This window comes from Mobula birostris, chromosome 6, assembly GCF_030028105.1.
Source record: "Mobula birostris isolate sMobBir1 chromosome 6, sMobBir1.hap1, whole genome shotgun sequence".
Classification (NCBI taxonomy): Eukaryota; Metazoa; Chordata; class Chondrichthyes; order Myliobatiformes; family Myliobatidae; genus Mobula; species Mobula birostris.
Window position 1 is genome coordinate 72,496,760 of NC_092375.1, and position 17,988 is coordinate 72,514,747.

The 17,988-nt window shown below is 40.4% G+C and overlaps 1 protein-coding gene across 3 annotated transcripts in view; it reads right to left on the bottom strand.

Moving 5' to 3' along the window:
- cnksr2a (connector enhancer of kinase suppressor of Ras 2a) overlaps positions 1-17,988 on the bottom strand; it is a 562,236-nt gene that overhangs the window by 412,748 nt on the left and 131,500 nt on the right. For all 3 annotated transcript variants that reach the window (XM_072260647.1, XM_072260646.1, XM_072260648.1), the window contains exons 2-3: positions 6,818-6,981; positions 1,632-1,834 (exon numbers count right to left, since the gene is read on the bottom strand). In XM_072260647.1, the coding sequence (XP_072116748.1) occupies positions 1,632-1,834; positions 6,818-6,981 (367 nt within the window). The remainder of the gene's footprint in view (positions 1-1,631; positions 1,835-6,817; positions 6,982-17,988) is intronic.

Sequence of the window (17,988 nt, forward strand, 5' to 3'; positions counted from 1 at the left end):
ATGTATGTGAAGGATGTAAGTAATAAAGTCAATTCAATTCAAAATTGCATTTAAAAAGTCCAGAAGAGGCTTCCCTAAAACCCCGTTCAGTTTTACAGATTATCCTCCTTAATGTTTTTGACTGGTTCATGGATATGGAGAGCGACATCCCGAAGGAAGACAAACTGTGGCCAAGTAAGCCTTAGTCACCAGATACTGAGGAGGAAAAAAGGTATTGGAAAGGCCACATGACAAGTTCAGTAGCAGTTTGCATATTTCAGCAAGATGGTCTGTACCGTCCAGTACCACCTTCCAAATGAGATCTACTTTGTACATTCTGCCAAATCATCTTTTGCTTTAAAGACAAGAAATGGAGATAAGACACCTGGGGAAAGTGATAAGAGACATCAATGATGGGGAGATTGCAACACACATGGAGAAGTGTCCAAAGAGCCAATGAGGGAAGAGCAGACTGTAGGTCTCCTGGGAGAGATCGGAGACCTCAGGGGGAAGGGATTGAACGGGCTGGTTTTGAAGAAGCAAAGTATGGGGGATATTGAAAAGAGAAATCCAAGGCTGCATTTATGGACCTTAGCAGAGGGAAGAATAAGTATGGATTATTACAATTACTTGCACGGAAGTGTTTGTCTAATCATGGTGGCATTTAGAGGAGTGGTGACACGTGAACTGCATCTAGCAGGTTGTGTAAATAAATTTCCCAACTGGATTTTCTTTTATTGCTCTGTTTTAACACCTGGATTCCAGGCAGTAAGATTAAATTTAAAATGGAAGGCATGCAACCTCATAATCATACTTAAATCTGATGTTCCATGACATTTACAATAGCAATAAAAAGTTTAAAAGTTAAAGTTAACCAAAAAAACTTTAAATAAAGTTCATAACACAATAAAAAAAAGCTAAAAAATATAAAATGTCAAAATGCCCCCAAAACAAATGACTTATCTTGTTTCTCCTAGTTCCAGGATAGGAACCCCCCCACCCCCCGCGCCCCCACCACTGAAGTGAATGTGATCTCAGATCATACGTCAGGTCTGACCACTGTAATACCAGAGAATGGATTTCCCCATCAGATGCCAGGGAATCCCAGCATGCCTGGGCTCTGCCAATATAATCTCTGTAGAGTGCAGTGATGGAGCGGAGTGACAGATGTGTCGACACCTGTCACTCAGCACGAACCGGACTCACAGTGGGCCGACACAAATCCGGGATTTACCTGGGAGCGCTGAAAGCTGGTAGTTACCTTCAGGACCAGCTGCCACAGGCAGCATGATTTGGCTCAATGAGCTGAAGGAAGCAATGTCCAAGCAGAAAAATCTCCCATAAAATCCTTGTAAGCACATTCCCCCCAACAAGATCTTGGGATCAAACATTTTGATAGCTCAGGACTCTGCCCTTATAAAGAAATTATTTATTAAGAGTCGACACCTTTAAATAGGTTTTCTTGGACTTCTAAAGCTCCGAAATAATGAAATGAAAGACAAAAATGCTGCTTGTAAGAAATTGGAGATTTGCAATGTTTAAGTATCAAAGAAACCTATATTTTCATTAATTCCAGAATAATCAGGTTCTCAGTCATCCAGATTTTCGGTCTTTCCCACTAAGTGTAAAAAGGGTCTTATTCAAAGAATTACCTGTCCAGCCATGCCAGTAAGCTTTTAGCTGCACCTATAAGATCCACCACTGATGTCAGGAAATCATTAGGTAATCTCCTGGAGGACCTTCCATCATAGTGTCCACTCCTCCTTCGACCAGTTATAAAATTCTGAAGATTTTTGGCAGATGCATTCAGTTTGTGGGATAGTGTTTTAAGGTTCTCTGTTTCAAGCCCATAGTTCTGAAAAAAAAAACAAAAGCATTTTGTACATAAGTTTGTCATTTCCTGACAATTAAGAATGGCTCAATTTTTTTTTAGACACTGTTTTTCCTATATTATTCAAGCATAACATTGCACTGAGCATAGCAACAAAATAACACCTCGTTTGTTCAGGGTGAATAGACTTCCCACGAAGAGTCAAAGTGAAATATTGCACAGTAATAGGCCATTTAGACCATCAAGACTGTGCCAGTCATCAACTACCTATTTATACTAACTTGACATTAATGCTATTTTTTCTTTCCACAATCCACCTATTAAATCAAATTTATAAAGCATAAATTTCATTTATGATTTGCCTCCCCAAAAATCCCAACTTATGCCAAAGGATCAATATAGCGTAGCATTGTTAACCACATTGCTTGTTTGTAGCAATAAACACCCAGTTTTTGAAGTGATTTGGGATATCAAGTTACTTTTCTTCTCTCTTTCTCTACTAGAATAAATGTACTTACCCCAGGCAACAAAATACATTTATATTACACTTTCAACGAAAAGCAATCCACTACACCCTCTATTTTGTGCTATTTGAAATTTTCTCACAAATTATGTACAAAGGTAAATTAAAAACATGTTTAGTTAATGTAACATACAATTTCATTGTGTGGGACAGTACAAACAGCAATAAGACAACCCTCAAGACCATTGTTTTCCTACCTCACAAGTAAAATAATATTAGACTTTACAAACATATACATCTACAATGCTTCTGCTAAGTGTTAAACTGCTATTAATACTCAATATTTGTACCAAGGTACATCAAACACCAAGCAGTTTGGACTACATATTCTTCAAACTTCAAATCTGTTCATCAAAAATAGCGAAGCTCCCATGAAACCTCGTTCTCCAATGAAACCATTTTCCAAGGAATTAATTTGGAAGTGACAACAGTCATAACATTGGTCAAACATTACAGGTGATCTTATTATGTATCTTTTCATTCTCCATCTTTTTGCTGTAAATTCATATGGCCAAGAATTTCCGTAATGGTGTGTAATGATGAAACAATCACATTGACAATTCTGTATCCTGTGCACTTTACATTTTCCACTCTAAGTAATAATTCGGGTCAACTGTCAGACTTAGAACTGCAGTAAACGATTAAGTTGACGAGTCAAAAGAAAGGTTTAACTTTGATAAAGGTTGATTAACTTTCCTTACTGGGTAATGAGCTCATGCAAGGAACTGCCTGTTTGTTCCTGGAAACCAGAAGTATGAATTGCTCATCAAATCAGGAAGCTGTCTAATTTTTATTCTTGCCCGTAGCTCATATTGAGATGAATAAGATATCAGAATATTATATTAAAAGATCCGATTTTTCTTGCTTAAGTACACGTTTGATTCTCTTTCCTCTGTGTGGATCTGGGTCAGTTCACATCATTCATACCATTGTCAGAACTGCGCCATTGCAATTTTCATTTTGTATACGTATCTGAGTCTGCTACTTTTTATCTAAACATCTAGCAGCTATTCACTCAGTGGCTACTTTGTATCTGAACGCCTGCCGTTAATGCAAATATCTAATCAGCTCATGTGGCAGCAGTTCAATGCATAAAGCATGCAGACACGGTCAAGGGGTTCAGCTGTTGTTCAGATCAAACATCAGATTTGGGAAGAAATGTGATCTGAGTGACTTCGACCATGGGATGATTGTTGGTGCAAGACCGGATGGTTTGAATATCTCAGAGACTGCTGACCTCCTGGGATTTTCATGAACAACTGTCTCTAGAGTTTGCAGAAAATGGTGCGAAAAACAAAAAAAAATCCATTGAGTGCCATTTCTATGGGCGAAAATGCTTTGTCGATGAGACAGACAGAGGAGGTCGGCTGGACTGGTTCAAATTGACAGGAAGGACAGTAACTCAAGTAACCATGTGATACAATGGTGGCATGCAGAAGAGCTTTGAAGTGGATGGGCTAGAGTAGCAGTCGACCATGAAGATACACTCAGTTGCCTCTTTATTAGGTACAGGTGGTGCAAATAAAGTGGCCACAAAGTGTATTTATGTAGCTGCCAGCAGTGAGTGAAAAATTAAATGATGGTTTATCCATCCAGGATGACGTTGGGAAATCTTTCTTCCATTTACTGGGAAGAATGATTATATATTCATGAGGGATGCCTCATCAATGAAATAAAAAGCAACCAGAGCACCCATGTACATTTTCACACGGCCTTAGATCACCTGGGCAATACAAACATCTATGTAAGATGCTGTTCATTGACTATAGCTGAACGTTTAACACCAACTTTTCTACAGTCCTGATCAATAAGCTACAGAACCACTGTACCTCCCTCTGCAAATGCATCCTCGACTTCCTAACCAGAAGACCACAATCTGTGTGGATTGGTGATAACACCTCCTCCTCGCAGATGATCAACACTGGTGCAGCTCAGGGGTGTGTGCTTAGCCCACTGCTCTACTCTCTCTATACCCATGACTGTGTGGATAGGCAAGCTCAAATACCATCTATATATTTGCTGATGATATAACCATTGTTATAACCATTGAATATCAGATGGAGACGAGAGGGCATACAGGAGCAAGGTATATCAGCTGGTGGAATGGTGTCGCAGCCACAACTTTCCACTTAACGTCAATAAGACCACAGAGCTGATTATGGACTTCAGAATGGGTAGGATGAGGGATCAGAAGTTGAGAGAGTGAGCAATTTCAAGCTCCTGGGTGTCAAAGTCTCTGAGGTTCTAAGCAGGTCCCAACATATCGACACAGTTATAAAAAAGACAACACAGCAGCTACATTTCATTAGAAGTTTGAGGACATTTGGTTCATCACCTAAGATACTTGAAAACTTCTACAGATGTACCGTGGAGAGCATTCTGACAGGCTGCATCACCGTCTGATATGGGGGGTGTGCGTACTGCACAGAATTGAAAGAAGCTACAGAAAGTTGTAAAATTAGTCAGCTCCATCTTGGATACTAGCATCCATAGTGTCCAAGTTATCTTCAAGGAGCGGTGCCTTAGAAAGGCACTGTCCATTATTAAGGATCCCCATCACCCATGATACCTTCTCACTGTTACTGTCAGGTAGGAGGTACAGAAGCCTGAAGGCACACACTCAGCGATTCATGAACAGATTCCTCCTCTCCACCATCTGATTCTTAAATGGAGAGTGAACACTATTTCACTTTCATTATTTCTGTTTTTGCACTATATTTAACTATTTAATACGTATATGCATTATGTGTGTGTGTGTGTGTGTGTGTGTGTATACACACACACACTTACTGTAATAGATTTACTTATTTATTTTTCCCTTTATTATCATGTTTTTCATTGTACTGTTGCCACTAAGTTAACTAATTTTAGGAAATATGCCAGTGATATTAAACCTGATTCTGATTTTCAGAAAAGAAGCTGCACAGACCAAGTGAATTTTGATGAAGGGCATTCAACCTGAAATGAGAATGCTGCATCTCTTTGCACAGATGCTGTCTGACCAGCATTTCATGGTTTTCAGCGAAGTGAATTAGCTGGTTGCAATGATTTCCTGAGGCTTGTTGGAGGAATGAAAAATAAAAGCTATCAATCATCACAAGTTTAAGACACAGGGCCTTGAAAAGGTACAGCACAAAACCCAGTAGTACGATGTGAATCACACATGAGGAAATCTGCAGATGTGGGAAATCCAAAGCAACACACACAAAATGCTGGAGGAACTCAGCAGGTCAGGCAGCATCTATGAAAAAGAGTAAACAGTCGACGTTTCAGGCCGAGACCCCACATCAGAACTGCAGGTGCTGGAAATTTGAAATAAAATTTTATCTGTGAAGAGTAAAGTACGATTAATTGGTTACCTTTGAGATAAATTCTGCCTGTCCAATACCAGGAACATTATGCATAGGCAGAATAGTTTCCTATTAAAAATAAATGAAGGTGTGTGGATTAACTCCCTATGAAAGTAATCAGTGAGTAGTCAGACAAGGTTAAGCACAGTGAATATTCAAGTAAATAAACATTCCGGAATCTATTATTTTGGAGACAGGGGAATTTATACACCATTTCCAAGAACGTAACTAAGCTAAAAGTATGTTAGCATTCCATGTTTCCTTATCTAAGCTATGTCCAATTATGTAACTTATTATGAAATAAGTTATGAAATCTTTTTGATAACTTAGTCCAACCGTAATTAATTTAGTCACAAAGATAAGCTGTCATTCAGCAGGCTAGGTCGGACTTCTGTGCATTCAGTTTTCCTATCACTGCTATATTACATTTCTTCAAAGGTTACTTTGCCACTGTATTGTTGTTGGAGGTTGATTTTACTCAAAGTGCCTTAAAAAAACAATGCTGTGTAAAGGTACAATGATGACAAAAATATTGGATTGCAAAGCATTGGTAATTATGATTATGTTCAACCAGCATTATTAAAAGCCCCATTTAGCATGACGTTTACCTTCTTTATTAGCATGCCTCCATACAGATTGTTAATATAAAAATCTTGTTAACTCATTATGCTTCTCACTAGTCCTATTGAAATATGATCACTCGAAAAACAGAATAGAAAATAACTGAAGAATTTAAAACACCCGGAATCCAATACATTTATAAACCAAACAATGCAACCTTAAGCTTCATCAAGTGGATATCCGTAATTGTTCTACCATCCCACTCCAACCAAGGGAAAGGTAAAGGATAAAAGGAAAGAAGTAAGTGGAACATTATACATCTTAATGTCCTTTGCATATGGAAAATAATGCCACATATTGCAGGATATCAATTGTACGTTACAAACAAGGAAGTAGTCATTTTGGATCTCGAAGAGAAATCTCTACCATTACTCCCAATCCCACTCTTCCCCAACAGCTCAGTAAAAATTCTGTTTCTGGGAAGATACTATCTCTACTGAAGACAGATGAGTTGGGATTCTATTTTTTAAAATGGATGACGGCAGGAAAGATAAAGTCAGTGGTTGCACTTACCAAAGCACACAACAGGTCTACTGCCTCTAGGATAAGTTCCTGGTGGCCAATGCGTGTGACGCCAAGCTCATCTAGTTCCTGGTGAGTAATACGCAGAAGTTGATCTCCGCTGATTTTTTCCCTCTCAAAGTTCTTTATGTATTGCTGGAGACAATCATCAAGGCCTAATGGTTATGAATAGAGAAAAAAAATCTGGTGTAAAAAATAAATTTAAATATGCAGACTGTCCCAGTACAGATTAGAACATAAATTAAATCAGATATACCGCTCTTGGAGATTAGCTATTTATTACCAAACTTGGAGCCATGTGTAACTGCAGAGAATACCTGCAAAAATGTTTGTAGTTTTAATTTCCCCGTAGTTCCATGTGCTCCACAACTAATCAGCTTTGAAACATTGAGCAACAATATTAACTTTTGCAGGTCATAACTTGATATTCAGTGCAGTTGATGTGGATGTTCAAATACACATGTCAAAACTGAAGGTGAAAATACACAGTAAATATTTCAACAATTCAGTGTGGATCTTGTCACTTTCAGCGCCAGCTCCCTTGTCTCTGACCCAGAAGGTTGCAAAGACAAGGTCCAGCCTGACATTCCAGTGTTGTGTTCCAGGTGCTTGCTGACATACAAACATTGCATAACAAAATTATCATTTGGTTTTGTAACTCCTGTAAGAAAACATATTTTTTAAATATCTTAATGATAAAGTTGTGTGAAAGGTCTACAACATTTTAGAAGCTGAAAGCTGGAGTAAGCAAATGGATCCTAGTGCCTTTTCTACCACTTCATAACATTACCAATACTGAATCTTGTAAATTATAAAAGTAATTCAATTTAATTTTGTAGTCAAAATAGTGATCATGAAATACGTTGGATATTGCATTAAGATCCCCTTCTTTCAAGAACATATTAAATTAAAATATTGCACTCCAAAACAGGCAGCAATGACACATAATAAAAGCCCTTTATGATAAGTACACCTATTAAGCTTTTACTTCATACAGTAATAATATGTTGTCTTAACTTTTGTGAAAAATTCTGTGTGTTATTTGGAGATGGTGAACTTCAGTTATGTACATTGGGAATCGGGAGTGCAGTCACTGAAACCTTAATACAATCAGCTAGTCATAGAGCGCTGATTAGAAAGGAGTTCATGATGTTGCTCTTTGCTTTCTCCACTTCTTCCTCAATCTCTTCTCAGTCACTGCTGCCAGAAGAAAAAGTCTATGATGTCTGGTTGGACCATTATAAATAAGAATAGGCTATAAACTTCTTGAGCATGCTGTGCCATTTTTATGGCTGGGCTGTACAATCTGACTTGTGACACTCGGGCTACAAAATGCGCCAGTCAGGAATCAAGAAGATCGAGTTTGCCAGGATGACACTGTAGCAGATTCCCCTCTGCTTAGGATCGGCACCCGAGGATGGTTATGCCAAAGAGCGATGGAATTGTATGGCATGGAATCAGAATCAAATTTAGGTTTAATATCACTGGTATATGTCGTGAAATTTGTTAACTTTACAGCAGCAGTAAAATGAAATACATGATAAATAAATATAGAGAAAAAACTGAGTTACATTAAATATATATACATATATATATATATCCATTAAGTAGTTAAGTTACCTATTAAATGCTCCCTATAGCGTGTGCCTCAATGAGCCTCAGACAACCAAGACCAGCTCCTGGCCTTCACGTGTGGCTTAACTACTAAGCCTGGCAGAACCATTTCTACTGACAGGAGAAGGGGCAAAGGCGAGTTACTGGAGCCTTAAAACATGTTGCTTTGGGCAGATGGGGCTCGTCAGCCATGATTAGCAGTCCACCTCGGAGAAGGAGAGTTGTGATCTCAAACCTCTGCTGCCTTACAGCTATACCCACTCATTGCGAAAGCTTCAAGAGTACCACCCAGTTTTGCGAATCTAGACAGCTAGAATGCAATATCCATGGTCAACTCTGACTGATGGAGACCTTGCCTCACCGCACCAAATAGTTCAGTGAAAATAAGTGGTGCCAAAAAAAACAGAAATAAAAAAGTAGTGAGGAAATGTTCATGGGTTCAATGTCCATTTAGAAATTTGATGGCAGAGGGGAAGAAGCTGTTCCTGGATCGTTGAATGTGTGCCTTCAGGCTTCTGTACCTCCTTCCTGACGGTAACAGTGAGACGAGGGCATGTCCTGGGTGGTGGGGATCCTTAATGATGGACATCACCTTCCCAAGGCACCGCTCCTTGTAGATATCTTGGGTCCTGCAGAGGCTGGTACCCATGATAGAGCCAACTAACTTTACAAGTTTCTTCAACTTATTTCGCTCTTGTGCCCCTCCCCCATACCAGATGGTGATACAGCCAGTCAGAATGCTCTCCACAGTGCATTCGTGGAAGTCTGTGTATTTTAGTTGACAAACCAAATCTCCTCAAACTCCTAATGAAATATAGCCGCTGGCTTGCCTTCTTTATAGCTGCATTAATAAATTGCGTCCAAATTAGGACCTCAGAGATATTGACATCCAGGAACCTGAAATTGCTCACTCTCTCCACTTCTGATCCCTCTATGTCAATTGGTTTGTGTTCACTCATCTTACCCTTCCTGAAGTCCACAATCACCTCTCCAGTCTTGCTGATATTGAGTGCAAGGTTGTTGCTGCGACACCACTCAACCAACAGGTATATCTTACTCCCGTAACCCTCCCTTCACCATCTGAAATTTTGCCAACATTGGTTGTATCATCAGCAAATTTCTAGGTGGCATTTCAGTTATGCCTAGTTGTAGGTATAGAGAGAGTAGAGTAGTAGGCGAAGCACACATCCCTGTGTTGAGCTGGAGATGTTATTTTCAATCTGCACAGATTGTGGTCTGCAGCCTATAAGTGTCCATGCTGATCAAGATGCATATTCAAGTTAATGCCATTTCCTACTATTTGGCCATTACCCCTCTAAGCTCTTGCCATTCATATACCTGTCTACAGGCGTCCTAAATATATCCAATATACTAGTCTCAACAACTTTGCTTCCATACAATATATCAACCATCCGGTATCCGGCTCTCATGCTTGCTGATGACTACACATTGTTTCCTTCACAAATGATGAATCTGCAAACCTCTCATGTCCTTTCCTGTGTTAGGAAAAGTGGCCTCTTTGCTAACCCGGCTGAATAAAGGGTATGTACCCAGAATTGCTATGTCAACCATTTAGAAGTAAATAGGAATAAAAACAAAATTAAAACTATCGTGAAAGGAAGCCCTGGCAAGCACAACTGCTCTTAATGCCACAGAGCTTAATAAAACACTAATTAGCAACTGATTTCATAATTAATTAGTTAAAGAAAACCTCCATCTTTTTGAAGAGAACTGATGGTAGGGATGGTAACGCTGGATGATACTGTTTGCCAAGTGCTAGAATCACTACTACAGTTGAACATATGGATCTAGGTTCATCTTGTTAGTACTGCACATTGACTGATGTCAGAAACTATCTATTCTGTTTACTTCCATGGTGCACAAGCTTTATGTTTGCCATTGTCCCACCTGGAGTATTGTGTGCAGTTTTGGTCTCCAAATTTGAGGAAGGACATTCTTGCTGTGGAGGGAGTGCAGCATAGCTTCACTGGGTTAATTCCAGGGATGGCAGGAAGATCATACGTTCAAGGATTGGAGCAATTGGGCTTGTATACATTGGAATTTAGAAGGATGAGAGGGGATCTGATTGAAACATATAAGATTATTAAGAGATTGGACACGCTAGAGGCAGGAAACATGTTCCCGATGTTGGGGGAGTCCAGAACCAGAAGCCACAGTTTAAGAATAAGGGGTGGGCCATTTAGAACGGAGTTGAGGAAAAACTTTTTCACACAGAGGGTTGTGGATCTGTGGAATGCTCTGCCTTAGAAGGCAGTGGAGGCTAATTCTATGGATGCTTTCAAGAAAGAGTTGATAGAGCTCTTAATGATAGAAGAGTCAAGGGATATGGAGAGAAGGCGGGAACAGGGTACTGATTGTGGATGAACAGCATGATCACAGTGAATGGCGGTGCTGGCTCGAAGGGCTGAATGGCCTACTCCTGAACCTATTGTCTATTGATAGGTTTCTATAATTACTGCAATAATTATAGATACAATTTTAATATCTTATATTCGATACTCAAAAATTTTTCTCTAGTTTCCACTCTAGACACGTCAGATTAGATGATTTACTATGTTTGTTTGACTATTAGATTATTAGAGTATTTCCAGGAGCCAACTCATCACACAATGACACAGTATTCTTGATTGCAGCCTGTTAGGTAACATTTGTAGGTACTTTGGTACTGAAACAAAGCAAAGCAACTCAGTGTGAAGGAAACCAGTTTTGACAATTGGCACACATATTATGAACAATTCACTGAGTGCACAAACATGCTGCCTATATCAAAAGCTGTTATTTGAAAGTTAGCGCAACATTGTTAAATCACTGTCCTTGAGTATAGGGAAAATGAAACGGCTGCGTAAGTGCTATTTAAACAGCTGAAGGCATACAGTTAAGTGTAATGCCTGAAGTCAAGACCAAGCAGAATAGCTCAAACATCAGCTTCAAAGGGAGGAGGGCTGTAGTCCAAAGAAGAACACGATTGGAAAACAGTTCTAGAAATAACACAATGTAGATCAGTAGAGAATCCAGTGTCCACTGCATTCTAAATCAGATAGATAATAGTACAAGATTATTTAACGAAGCAAGATTTAAGCACCCAGTGGATAAAGAAAGCAGATTGAAAGACTCAATGAAAGTAAAGAAAGGCTTAACATTTTCAAGCATTCTTCATTGTTTTCAGCCTTACATGTGTAAGCAATACTGATTAACGTAACATTCATTCTTATTATTTACAGAAGACTACCACTGACATTTATAGAATGTACAATCATGCAATTACTTTACAATCACTGTTTCTGTCTCCACAGTTGCTCAGATTTGGGCAATGAAAGACTAGGATGACAGGCCTGTGTTAAAGTAGACAACCATCATGCGATGGTTTTCCATCAATAAATAAATTCTGAGGGCAACTTGCTCTAACCGGAATACATTGTGATATTAAGAGACAATTATTGTTGACTTTAAAAATAATCATGATGCCAAAGCCATACAGTTAATTAGGTGACACAGGCGAGGGGGAGTGGAAGAAATTAGATAGCATTGAAAATAGGCACAGTGTCACCATGTGGAAGTAAACTCAAGGGCTTGAACCTTTGAAGCTTTCTGAAAGATTTCTGTTCAGATAGTATTGCTTTTTATTGTATTGACCAGCCAAGACTAATTGTTTTAGGGTTGGCTTTGGTGTTGCTCCCAGGCTCCAAGACTTATGCATGGCTTGCATCATTGCAAAAGGCCCATGCTGATGTATTCCAGGTCTGCATTGCATAAAGAGGAGGGAAACCAAGGTTATGGAGTTAGTGCAGGGGAAGGCACTGTGATAAATGATCAATCATAATGTTACTGGATGGTACAGCAGACACTAGGGCAGAATGGTCATCTTCTGTCCCTATTTCTGATACCTGACTGCTGCAAAAATGTGTTACAAATCACTCTACAAATAACAAGTCATCTGTTGCAAGCATCAAACAAGAAGTGGAGGAGCTCAGCAAATCAGACAGCATCTGTGGAGTGAGACGGACAGTTGATATTTTGGAACGGACTCAAGCTGAGATATTAACTATTCGTCACAGATGCTGCCTGACCCGCTGAGTTCCTCCAGCACCTGGCCGGTTGCTCCAGAGCTCAGCGTTTGCCATTTCTTGTGCCTTCATTTGTTGAGATGATGGCTGGCCACTGGAGGGAGCAACAATCACATCACCCAGCCTCCAACGCTGCTCAGATAGGGCAAATGTGGAGAGAAAATGAATGTTTCTTTACAAAGCACTGGGGCAGAAAGTACTCCCAAAGTGTATTCATTCCTCAGGACATAGAACTATACCAACCATCTCAAATCTCTGTCATCAACGATCTTCATTCTAACATACAGTCATAAGTGGAGATGTTTACTGATACATAAATCTATTCAATTCCATTCCCAAAGCTCAAATAATGAGGTAGTTTATGTGTGCATGGAACAAGACCTGGACAACAATTGGGTCTGGGCCAATAATTGGAAAGCTTGATTCTAATATTAAATAACATCCACACTGTAAATGTGCTAAGCAGTGATCATCTTCAACAAAAGGGTGCCATATCCCTCCCCTTGACTTCGAAATTATTACCATCGCTGACTCCCCTACATAATGAACAGGTCAGAGCTGGGTATACTGAGTAGGACTGACTCAATTCCTGATTCCCCAAAGCTTTTCCACCACCTTAAAAGTATAAGCCAGGAGTGTGATATATGTCTGCCCGGCTGAACGCAATTCCAATTTCATTTAAGAAGCTTAACACAATTCAAAACAAAGTTTCCCACCCACATTTTAAATATTCACATTCTCTACTGCCAATGCATCATGCCCACTTGTCAAGACTTCTTTAACAGCACCTCCTGAACCTACACCACCCATCAACTTAGATGGACAAGGGAGCACAGTAACATGGTAAATCGAAATGGTTTATTATTGCCACACGTACTAAAACACAGTGAAGACTTTTTCATGCCATTTATAGAGCACTGAGGTAGCATAAGTGAGAGCAGTAACAGAATGCAGAGTAAAGTATTGCAGTTACAGAGAGAGTGAATTTCAGACAGACAAAGTGCAAAACCATGTTGAGGTAGATTGTGAGGTCAAAAGTCCATCTGGTCTTGTATAGCAGGGACACAGGTTTCCCAGATGCCCACTGCCCACAGGACAAAATGAGTTATGATCCAGAGACAATGACAGTGAGAGAAATGAATTTGGGAGGCTGATGAACAGGCACTATATGTTTGGTCATTGGTTGACATGCCAGACGGCACAACTTCAACATCAAGGAGGTTGAAGAGTCAAGCTCCAACACTGGCTGGACATTTTAAAAGCCTGAAGCCAGGGGACAGATCCAACCAACACACATTGTCACCATCCAACAATGGAGAGCTGTAGCGGAAGATCAAATTACGATGGCTTTCCGGTACTGTTACATTGGTCTAACAAGTTGTCCTCCAACATGACCAAGTATTACTGTGCCACAGTGAAGAGGGCAATAGTTTAGGGACCTCGAACCTTCTATTCTCTCCTAGGAAGATAGGTTTCATCCTTCCATTCACAAACTCCACAAATACCTTCACTAAAAAATCTATAGCCAGCAAGCAACACCCATTTTAATTTGTGTTAGAAGCATTATGGGGATTGATTTCCATGACAGGTAATGGCACACATTCTTATTGGAGACTCTTGTGGCCTGACATGAATGCTATTTGCCACTTCCAAGTTCAAGTCTGAACCTTGCTACACGCTGCTTCATTAGCCAAATTGAAAATGAATTTGAACAATGTCTAATGTACATTACATTCTTCTCTCTCTCATATCCAACCTCAATTTCACTTGACATTGACTATACCACCTCTAATTTACATGACCCTCTTTCCCTACTAACAAGCAGATTGAAGGATTAAGGAGATGCACAGTTCTTTGACCTGTTTACTTTGATCCCAGAGGACATAGACCTAGGGTATAGCAGAAGTGATTTAGAGGTATATGAGGGGAATCCTCTTCACCCAGACTGTTCTAAGTACCTAGGTCACTGACAGCATTTAAGCAGTATCCAGATGTGCATCTGAATCATCTAGAGATAGAAGACAAAGTGCTGGGAGATAGGATTAGTATGGCCAGCTGTTTAGCATGGGCATGTTAAGCCAAATAGCCTATTTCCACATTGTATGATACAACGGCTACATAACTCTTTACTGTGTTCTCTGCTTCCTCCTTAATCTACCAGCGACTTGCAGGGAAAAAGACTTGTAAGTAAACTAGCAAGGCTTCGACAATGAACTACAGTGATGCAGTGATTGCGGGACAGCCAGGAGCCCCAAGTTAGCTGACCTGAGGGACCTGGAAGTAGAATAAGGGCTTAGAAGGTCTGCAATATAGGAGGGGGCCAGCCCATTTAGGGCTTTATAAACAAACAGGAGAACCTTAAAATCAATTCTAAACCGTACTGGTAGCCAGTGGAGAGAGGCCAGGATAGGAGTAATATGATCCCTCCTCTGGGCACCTGTCAGGAGCCTGGCTGCAGCATTCCGGACCAGTTGCAGGCGGGACAGGGACGACTGACTAATCCCAGTTAACAGGGAGTTGGAGTAGTCCAAGCGGGAGGATATAAGGGCATGGATGACTTTCTCGAGATCTTTGAAAGAGAAAAACAACTTGATTTTGGCAATAGTACGAAGCTGGAAAAAAATGGCTTTTACCACTACATTAACTTTCTTGTCAAACTTAAAGGCGGAATCAAGTATCACACCAAGGGGGTTTGACAAGGGTGGACAGGTTACCAAGACTGTTGGTAATCACTTTGATGGATTCAGGGGGGCCAAATAAGACAATTTCAGAACTGCCTTCATTCACCTGTAGGAAGTTTTGTGCCATCCAACACTTTATGTCCTCAAGGCAGTTCATGAAGTTGACTAGATTTGACTGGTTGTTTGGTTTCAAGGGGAGATAAAGCTGTGTGTCATCAGCATAACAATGGAAGGAAATGTCATGTTGTTGAATGATTTGACTGAGAGGAAGCATGTATATAGAGAAAAGAATGGGACCTAGGATGGAACCTTGTGGGACCCCGCAGGAGAAACTAGCTGGAGAAGAGGAAAATTTGCTTAGGTTGACGGAGAAGCTTCTATTTTTGAGGTAGGATGTGAACCAGTTCAAAGCAGTGCCATCAACACCAACCCCGTACTGGAGACGGTCTATTAAAATGGCATGATCCACAGTATCGAATGCTGTGCTGAGGTCAAAAAGAATTAGGACGACAGAGTCACCTGAGTCGGTAGAGATTATTATACACTTCCAGCACGGCAGACTCTGTGCTATGATAAGCCTTAAAACTTGACTGAAATCTTTCCAAGATGTTGTTTTGGTCTAGGTAGGGCAACAATTGACTAAAAATAACCTTTTTGAGAATCTTTGACAGAAATGGAAGTTTAGAAATAGGTCCATAGTTACTAGGTAAGGTAGGGTCTAAGTTGTTTTTTTTCAGGAGGGGCTGGACCATGGCACACTTGAAGCAGGTTGGAACAGTACCAGTGGCCAGGGAGCTGTTGATAATAGAGAGGATGCTGGGACTGGCTATGTCAAAGACATCCTTCAGGAGGGCAGTGGGGACAATGTCAAGGGAGCAGGTTGCAGGTTTCATGGTGGAAACAATCTTTGTAAGGAGGGTAGCGTGATGGGTTGGAAACAATCCAGTTTAGATGAACAGAGCAGTGAGACAGTTAGGTCACGGGTGGGGGGGGGAATGTTCATTCTGATGTCTTCAACTTTGCTAATGAAGAATTTTAAAAATTCTTCGCACATAGCGGGGGACACATCTAAACTAATACTGGGGGCGGGACAAATCACAGAATTTATGGAATTGAATAAGACCTTGGGATTATGAGAGTTATTAGAAATTAGGTCAGAGAAGTATTTTGCTCTCGCAGCCTTAACTGCATCCTGATATTTGTGAAGATTGTATCTCAAAATTTTGAAGGAAATTTGAAGCTTATTATGCTTCCACTTTCGTTCGGATATTCTGCACTTCCTCCTCAGGGCTCTGGTGGTGTCATTAAGCCAAGGCAGACCTTTAGGCTTAGGCTTTTTGAATTTAAAGGGAGCAACAGTATTCAGAATAGAAGAGCAGGTGGTATTAAATAAGGAAGTAAGTTCCTCAGTGCTGAGATAGGGAGGAGAAGCCTTAATACAAAAGCAAAGGCTGAAAGTGAATACGGAAATTTGCTTTCATTTATAGCTTAAAACACTCAGCAGTAGGAATGTTGTTCATTTCAATTAAGTGATCTAGATTCAAAACAGACTTTATTCCAGGGGAAAAGAGACTACTTTCTGGCATCCTCACGGGGGTGGGTGGGTGGGTGGGTGGGTGTGTGTGTGTGTGTGTGTACACACATGCACGGGAGGGGTTGGAAAATCAGAAGGATTTAAATAAAATATTCTAATAACACTCTGAAATTGTGTTTTTACCACAGCAGGGTAAAGAGGGGATTAAACTAAGAAGAAGAAGAAACACCAAATCACTGAATAGGGAAAGTGTCCATGTAAGGGCTGGAGAAGGGGGAACATTGAGTTCTTGAACTCGTTCTGGTGCTTCTCCACCTTCCCTCTCTTCCATGGTCTTCTACCCTCTCCCATCAGATTCCCCACCCCCACCTTCTCCAGCCCTTTTGCTCTTTCTCCAATCAGCTCTTTACTTCACCCCTCCCCTCTCCCGGTTTCACCTATCACCTACCACCTTGTACTTCTTTCTCCCTTCCCCCCACTTTCTTGCTCTAACTTCTCACCATTTTTTTCCAGTCCTGATGAAGGGTCGCGGACCGAGACGTTGACTGTTTACTCTTTTCCATAGATGTTGCCTGGCCTGCTGTGTTCCTCCGGCATTTTGTGTGAGTTGTCTAGAAAGGTGGTAATGGGGGACAAGGAAATGGCTGATGAACTGAATAAGTATTTTGCATCAACATTTACTGTGGAAGACACTAACAACATGCTGAAAGTTCAAGAGTGTCAGGGGGCAGAAGTGAGTATAGTTGCTATTCTTAAGAGGAGATGCTTGGGAAGCTGAAGATCTGAAGTAATGAAGTCACCTGGACCAGATGGACTACACTCCAGGGTTTTGAAAGAGATAGCTGATGAGATTGAGGAGGCAAGTAACATCCCTAAAGAATCACGCGATTCTGGCCTGGTTCCGGAGGACCAGAAAATTGAAAATGTCACTCCATTCTTCAAGAAGGAAAGAAGGTAGAAGAAAAGAAAGGCCAGTTAACCTGACCTCAATGGTTAGGAAGCTGTTGGAGTCGATTGTTAAGGATGAAGTTTCAGGGTACTTGGAGGAACATGATAACATAGGCCAATATCAGCATGATTTCCTTAAGAGAAAACCTTGCTTGAAAAATCTGTTGGAATTCTTTAAGGAAATAACAAGCAGGATAGACAAAGGAGAATTGGAGGATGTTGTGTAATTGGATTTTCAGAAGGCCTTTGATAAATGCCGCATGAGGGTGCTAGCATGGATGAATCAGTGGCTGGTTGGCA